Here is an 8,586-nt window from a genome sequence, read left to right as displayed (position 1 = left end):
GACTACGGCATATCAAACCATCATTGCCTCATTTTATAACAAAATGTTTTTGCATGGGATTGAATATTTTTTTTTCACTTTTTTTTTAAATTGAAAAGAATTTTGTTACATAAAGCATCCAGTATTCCCAAACGGTCACCCTTTTTAGTACTGGCCCAGCTGAACGTTGCTTAACTTCAGTTGTGTCATTTTTTTGCCGAAAACGTGCATGATTTTGCATACAATTAAGTTGTAGATTAATTGGAATTTGAAAATTACAGTACCTGGTCTTCCAAAATGGTCGCCCATTTAGGATTGGCCAGGCTCAACGCTGCTTAACTTTAATAATCTTACAGAAACCAGTATGTTAAAATGATTATCAGGAAGTAGGGGAGTCTGGATCAGCTGCAACACTTTTAGAACAAACAAACAAACAAACAAAAATGCAGGAGGATCTTGAAAGTAACTTCCTATTATTAATTGCTCGTAATTTATTTCTAAAATATAATTATTACAAGGAATGTATACAAGAAGAAAGTGGAGGAGGTTTTATCTAGAATCCAGCATGAGTGCTAGCATTCGCCACCAGCTTCTCAAGCCATCTTGAAACTATATGAACTGATTTTGCAAGAAATGAATGGTAGCATTTAATGCTACTTTGACTAAGCTTCTTTTGTTTAATAACTACAAAAAAAAAAAAAAAAAAAAAAAAACGGTTTTCATGTAACTAATGTCTCCCTGATTCTACTTTTATTTTTTTCTCACTAATATGCCGTTATTCCAAATTCGTATCAGTGGGCCAACATCAGTAGACATTTTTTTTGTACCAAAACAGTCATTAACAATGTTTTTGCTTTTTTTTTTACTTGTTTAATCTATATATAAAAAAAAAAATTAAATTAAAACAAAAATAATTTTTACAAGGAATGTATACAAGAAGAAAGTGTATAGCAGGAGGTTTTATTTAGAATTCAGCATGAGTGCTAGCATTCGCCACCAGCTTTTCAAGCTATCTTGAAACTATATGAACTGATTTTGCAAGAAATGAATGGTAGCATCCAAATTCGTAGCAGTGGGCCAACATCAGTGGACATTTTTTGTACCAAAACAGTCATTAACAATGCTTTTTTTTTTTTACTTGTTTAATCTATATCAAAAAAATAAATTAAATAATTAAATTAAAACAAAAATAATTTTTCTTATTTCGAATTATTTAAGTAAAAATTCCATTTTTTACTTTATTACTGAATTTAAAAAGCTATTTTCTCAGAGTTTGGAATAGGTTAAACTTTAAAAAAAAATTGTTAATGACCGTTTCGGTATAAAAAAATAAAGTCCACTCATGTTGGCCTACTGGCACTAATTCGGAATAAGGCCATGTGAGCGAGAAAAAACGAAAGTAGAATCAGGGAGAAAACAGCTACATGAGAATCTAAAAAAATTTCTCACTCACCAATTGCCAAGACACATAACACTCTCAGCTCAACGTTCAAACTCCTCAACTTAAAATTCACAAGCAATATGAATTAGAACAAATACATTGAGGACATTGCCAAGATTGCTGCAAAGACAGTGGGCTCCCTTTACCATGTTAGAAAATCACTCACACCAGAGAGTATCTTATATCTTTACTCCACATCCACACTAGAGAGTATCTTATATCCTTACTCCACATCCGTGGAGTATTGTTGCCACATTTGAGTGAGTGCATCTACTACTACCCTTTCACTCTTAAACAGGACCCCCCCCCCCAAAAAAAGAGTCTCACGTCTAATAAATCCTGCACTATTGACCAAGTTTCAATCTCTATCCAATCATCGCAATACTGCATCCCCGTGCCTGCTTTAGAAGTACTTTAATTGGAATGAGTTCTGATGAACTTATTATACTTGTGCTCTCTCGACATCCAAACTCCCAACTAATCTGAGACAAGCAGCAAAATTCCACTCCTTCGTTGTTGAAGTTGAAATGTAATGTAAACTGACATCTCAGTGCTCAATTCCTCACAGTCCTCTTGTTAGATATGATCCTAAACAGTAGCTCTTTATTCAGCATATATTGGGCAGTTAGTATAAAGAGGAATATTTATAAGCAGGAGCAGTTCATTGTTACACTAAAGGCAGAGGAACAGAATGTTCACCACAATCTCCCCTCTTATGAGAAGTTAATGGCGGTTGGGATGTTCACCACATGAGGCTAACAAGAATGTATCCAAGGGTTAAGGGAGACAACTCCTTTTATCCCTGTCTATTTACTTCCAAGTGGCAATATGCTTTGTTTGGGAGCAGGGGAATACGTAATTTAAAAAAAATTGTTTTTAAATAAACAATTCTTTTTTTTTCTTTCTGTTTTTTACTCATGAGTCAAAAATGTGTGAAAATAGTGATATTATTTTATTATTATATATATATATATATATATATATATATATATATATATATATATATATATATATATATTATTTTGATATTTTAATATAATATTATTTTGATATTATATATATATATATATATCTATCTATCTATATATATATATATATATATATATATTATGTTGATTTTATTTTATTAATATATAGATTTTATTTTATTAGTATATATATATTTGATATTATTTTATTATCATATGTATGTTTCAGTCATTATATTTCATTATTATATTTGATATTATATTTGATATTATTTTTTACTCATGAGGCAAGAATGTGTAAAAATAGCGAATTTGATATTAAATTGAAGTAGAGGAGATATCCGTTTGGCCTAATCGATACTTTCATGAACTTTCTTATCAAATTCGATTCTTCTAAGAATTGTATTTTAGTTACAAATTACGAGCAGATAAAAAGGGAGAGTGACTTTCCAAACCATATATATATATATATATATATATATATATATATATATATATATATATATATATATATATATATATATATATATATATATATATATATATTAATGAAATCAAAGGGATGTAGTGTATACCTGATATACGCAATGGTAAACTTCAAACTAATATAAATAACAATATTTTTATACAGAAAATTTAATCCCAACCGAATAAAAAAGCTCAATACGCAATAGAGAGTAGAGCTTATTATAAGAGAAAGAAAATTAAAACTGTAAATTGAACTTTACAATGAAAATTTATTGTTCGACTGAATACTCCAAAAAACAATTTACAAAGTCCAAACTTTCATTGTAAAGTTCAATTTACAGGTTTAATTTTCTTTCTCTTACGCACACACACACACACACACATATATATATATATACATATATATATATACATATATATATGTGTGTGTATTTATATATATGTATTTATATATATATGTATTTATATATATATATGTATTTATATATATATATATTTATATATATATATGTATTTATATATATATATATATGTATTTATATATATATGTATTTATATATGTATATATGTATATATATATATGTATTTATTTATATATATATATATATATATATATTAACATGATCTGTAGGGAGAGGAAGAAGTAGGGGAAAACATGAGAATGAAGAAAGGGAAAAGAAAGAGAAAGAGAGAAAGTGAATGGGAGTGAAACGGGAGGAGGAAGGGGGGAAATAAAGAGAGTCGGATATAAAGAAAGATAAAAAAATAAGGAAGTGGAAAAGAGAGAGAGAGGGGGAGGGATAAAAAAGAAAAGAAAAGAAAAGAAAGACAGTGGAAACTATCTTGAGATGGTTCTTATGTTTAATTTAAATCTGTTTATCTTAAACTAAATTTGTTTTGTCAGAGGAATATTAAAAGCGGAAAAGGCTTTAAAAAAGAAATAGAAATATGTGAAAAGAAAATAGAGAAAGAGGAATAAATATACAGATGATTAAAAAATAGTTTTTATAGGCCAATAATAAAACAGTTTTCAATAATATTGTCATAGGTCAATAATAAAATAGTTCATCAAGGCCAACAATAAAATATTTAAAAATAAAAAAAACAAAATTTCTTTGTAAAAAAAAATGTATCAAAGGCAATTTGAAAAAAAAAATTATAAATCGTGAATTGCTTTTTTTTTTGCTCTAATTTTTAATTTAGAATCCGACAAGTCTGCATCATTCCAAATGTACCAGGCATAAGCAAGAAGTCCACATAACCAGAAGCAGTAGTGAATGGAAGCCCCACCCACAAAGCCAGCAACGCCAAGTGGGGACAGGCCAATTTGATGACGCAGTTTCAGAATATTGAATATAAATATGGATGTACCGATAGTCAGGTTCAACCCTGCCACAAGAAATACGGCTGAAAGAGAACAAAAAAAAAAAAGGAATTTTCATTATTATTGATTAGTTGTACCTATCTGGTGTTGTCTGGGAGTAAGTGACATCATTTTTAGTTTTTCATTTTTATATGCTTGCAGTTTTTAAACTCAAACAGAAAAAGAAATACGATTTTAGTTGTAAGTTGCAGTTGTAAGTTGTAGTTGTAATCTTATATTTTTTAATTAAATATATGAGTTATTTCTAGTGATGGGATAAGTCTGATATCCCCCTCCCCCTGATTCCAATACAATTACTGATTCTGTCCTATATTCTAGATTCCAAAACAATTACCAATTCTGATTCTAACATCGCCTAAGAAATGAAATTCTATTTGAAGGTGAATTTAGCAGAGAGTCCTCGTCTACTTTTAAATGTAGATATAATTTTCTTTTAATTTGAGAAGCTTCTTAATTTTTCCTTTTTACGCATCGTATCAAAGATTTTGAAAAACTCATTGTGAGATTTTCATATACATTCTTCACTTGGGCCAATAATAAAAAATTAAGTCTTAAAAAAATAAATAAATAAGTAAAAGATCAGTTTTTAAATCAGAAATTAAGCTCAATTTCTTTTTTTCGATTCCGATATCGATTCTGATACTCCAAAAACTTCTGATTTTTCCTATTTTCGATTTTGATTAATCATCCCAACAGTAGTTATCTCCCTTGTTTATTTTAATTTTTAATTTTTCTGATCATAACTAGGGCTATGACAATAGCATATTCTTTTCATTGTTTTGACTCTCGAGTGTGTATCCGTTGATATCTTATATGCTTTTATATAGAGTGATGTGATTCTCAATTGATTAACTGTGTTTAACTGTGTCGGATATATACACGAGAGTCAAAAGAATGAAAAGAATATTTTGTTGTTATAGCCCTAAATATAACAGAAAAAAATGTTTTCAGATAACAAATTGTCCAAGCAGGACTACTTTTTTTCTTTTTTCTTTTTTTTTTACATAACCAATTTTTTTTTTTAGATAACCAATTTGATCATCTCTTCTTTGCCTGAAAAAGAAGCATAAAATGTTTAAAAAAATTCAAAATTAAAAAAATGTTATTTATCAAGGAGAAAATCTTATAATATTCATTAACACACACACTCACTTATCCGGGTTTTGCACCTATGTTTCCTTCGACAGAGGGCACAACACTTAGTGTCATACAACATCACATGATCAGAGATTTTACCCCTAGTAATAATTTAGGGGGCTTCTTATGTTTGATTTAAATCTGTTTATATCAAACTAAATTTGTTTTACCTCTCTCTCTCTCTCTCTCTCTCTCTCTCTCTTTCTCTCTCTCTCTCTCTTTCTCTCTCTCTCTCTCTCTCTATATATATATATATAGAGAGAGAGAGAGAGAAAGAGAGAGAGAGAGAGAAAGGGTAAGAATATATTTAATCATCGCTAAGTAATTACTAGGCTATGACAAAAGGCCTTTGATGGGGTGTTGCGTGAGGGTTTACTTCACAAGATCTCTAGCTATGGTATAGCTGGAAATGTCTTCTCAATTATTAAATCATTTCTTTCTGACAGGTTCAGAAGAGTAGTAGTTGATGAAGCTCACAGTATTAATGCTGGAGTCCCTTGGGGGTCCATCCTGGGCCCAACTCTTTTCCTGATCTACAGTAATGATCTTCCAAATCACATCCTTACATCATTCGTAGACATTTATGCTGATGACACTACCATCTATGGTAGCACATCTAGGTCAGTAAACGACCAAGTTCTCTCCGATTCTCTCTCCTCTGATCTTGAGCATGTGGTACAATGGGGAAAGGAGAGGCTGGTTACTTTTAATGCATCCAAAACCAAGCTTCTCTCTTTACATCATCGTCGTTCTGATCCCCATCTGGCATCAGTTGAAATGAATGGCTCTTGTCTTGAGGAGGCCTCAAGTTTTGACAAGCTTCTGGGCTTGACCTTTACTCCTGATCTTAAATGGAACACATACATCAAGTCTGTTGCCAGGGCCGCTGGAAAAATGGTGGGATCCTTCTATCGATCCAGTAGATATCTCACTGCTGATGCAATTCTTTATCTATATAAGAGCCAGGTACGTCCAAGGATGGAATACTGTTGCCACATCTGGGCAGGAGCTGCTAGAAAGGACTTGTCCTGCCTTGATAGAGTTCAAAATAGACTTTGTAGTCTCGTAGGAGATATCTTTTTCTCTTCCCTGCAACCTCTATCTCACAGAAGAGATGTTGCGAGTTTGTCTCTGCTGTATCGTTATTTTCATGGAAAGTGTTCGACTGAGCTTCAGTCTATGGTCCCCCCTCGCCAAACTTTCACAAGAAACACTTGTCTAGCTGAAAACACTATCAATAATTCCCCCCATTCTTTATCTGTGCTTAAACCTAAACGTAGATTCCATGAACAAAGCTTCTTTCTTAGAACTGCACGCCTGTGGAATTGTCTTTCATTTTCCTGCTTTCCAGCTGACTACAATATGGTTGTCTTCAAGTGAAACATAAACAAGTTCTTGATGAGCTGTCCCACTTGTTAACAAATTTAGCAAATTTCCATTACTAACGATTACTATATTGTCCAATTTCTACTGTACATTCTTTAACCCTTATCCTTGAGTGGCCTCTTGGCCTTGATAAGTGGTGATGCCTATGTAAAAAAAAAAACAAAAAAAAACCAGCATGTTCTTTTCCTTATTTTGATTCTCAGGTACATATCCATTGATATCTTATATGTTTCTATGTAGAGTGATGTGGTTCTCGGTTGATTAATTGTGTCTGTGTCAGATATATACTCGAGAGTCAAAACAATGAAAAGGGTATGTCATAGCCTAGTTATTACACCTATTGAGTTTATCATAATTACAATACTCAGAGCACAACACCTTTAAATATATTTTACTGAGGCTTTGCTCATTTAGACCCTGCCTATCATTCTCTCTCTCTCTCTCTCTCTCTCTCTCTCTATATATATATATATATATATATATATATATATATATAGATATATATATATATATATAAAGCTGAATGTCTGTGTGTGTGTCTGGTCACAAATAGGCTCCTATATGGTTGACTATTATAGAAAACTGATCACATATAATGATAGAAGATGTATCGAGACACAGGAATGGGTATGTTTGATCTGGCATAATGATGATTCATTAAAATTGTGGGGTCTGCGTACGCGCCTGGTCCACAAAGTATGGAAATAAAAAATTTAAAAAAAACGTTTACACGTGTTTTTGATATAGATGTACATAATAATACTTTGATAAGTATGTTTTAACTTAAATAGGGATGGTATAAAAAAATTGTGGGGTCTGCGTTTGCGCCTGGCCTTTATAGAATGGAAATAGGCACAAACTTTAATAAAGACTTTTCATATCTATCTGCGTAAGTATACTTTGATAATTATGTTTCAGTTTGAAGAAATATGGTATAATAAAATTATGGGGTGTTCGTTCATGCCTGACCTCCATAGAATGGAAATATATCACAAAGTTTAACAAGGTTTTTTAATATAGATCCACAGAATATTGTGATAAGTGTTTCAGTGTGAACAGGTATGGTATAATAAATTATGGGGTTTATCTATTTTATTTTTACTTTCATCATATTTTGCTTTGGCTTTGATACCCCCAAATTCGAAGCTATCTCTTTACAACCCTTCCTTTTCATAACCTATGATACTTTCATAAATCAGAGTCCATTTTCTGTAGGCTGTTTTTGAACCCAGTCAACGACAGGTACTTTTGCTAGTATGTATGTATATATATAACAAATGACAAAAAACTATATTCCAAAATTCATGATGTTGACCATCTTATAATTTATTCCTTTAATTCAGTTGACTTTTACAATTCTTGACAGTATCTGTTTCATAGTGCAAAATCAATCACTTAATTATTATATCAATCAATGAATTTTGGAATATAGTTTTTTGTCATTTATTCTCTATATTGCTCTGTAATTACATTGAGCTTCTTAAATAAGGATTGGTATATATTATAAGAAAATATATTTCTACAGAAATATATAATATATTTCTACAGAAACATATATATATATATATATATATATATATATATATATATATATATATATATATATATATATATATATATTTAGCCGGACTTGATTTGATTTTTACAGAATCTCAAAGTGGCCTCCAGATATGGAGGTTAGCTGTGAATACCCGCTAAGCAGTAATCATGATTGTGGGGATTGACTGTGTCTATTTACCACTGTTTATGGTCCTGCCTGATGGTTTCTTTCCATGTTTTCTTTGGGCCTGACTTTCTTTTTGCTGTCCAATCTTAAGTCTCTG

At 30.9% G+C, this 8,586-nt stretch overlaps 1 protein-coding gene across 5 annotated transcripts in view; it reads right to left on the bottom strand.

Moving 5' to 3' along the window:
• Positions 1 to 3,842: 3,842 nt before the first annotated feature.
• LOC145255808 (transmembrane protein 160-like) overlaps positions 3,843 to 8,586 on the bottom strand; it is a 60,448-nt gene continuing 55,704 nt past the window's right edge. For all 5 annotated transcript variants that reach the window (XM_080114497.1, XM_080114498.1, XM_080114496.1 and 2 more), the window contains exon 5: positions 3,843 to 4,263. In XM_080114497.1, the coding sequence (XP_079970623.1) occupies positions 4,013 to 4,263 (251 nt within the window). In that variant the 3' untranslated portion in view covers positions 3,843 to 4,012. The remainder of the gene's footprint in view (positions 4,264 to 8,586) is intronic.

This window comes from Euprymna scolopes, chromosome 31, assembly GCF_053919585.1.
Source record: "Euprymna scolopes isolate OS-2025 chromosome 31, ASM5391958v1, whole genome shotgun sequence".
NCBI classification, from domain to species: Eukaryota; Metazoa; Mollusca; class Cephalopoda; order Sepiida; family Sepiolidae; genus Euprymna; species Euprymna scolopes.
The sequence above is the reverse complement of the archived record's forward strand: the minus strand, read 5'-3'. Positions and strand labels throughout refer to the sequence as shown.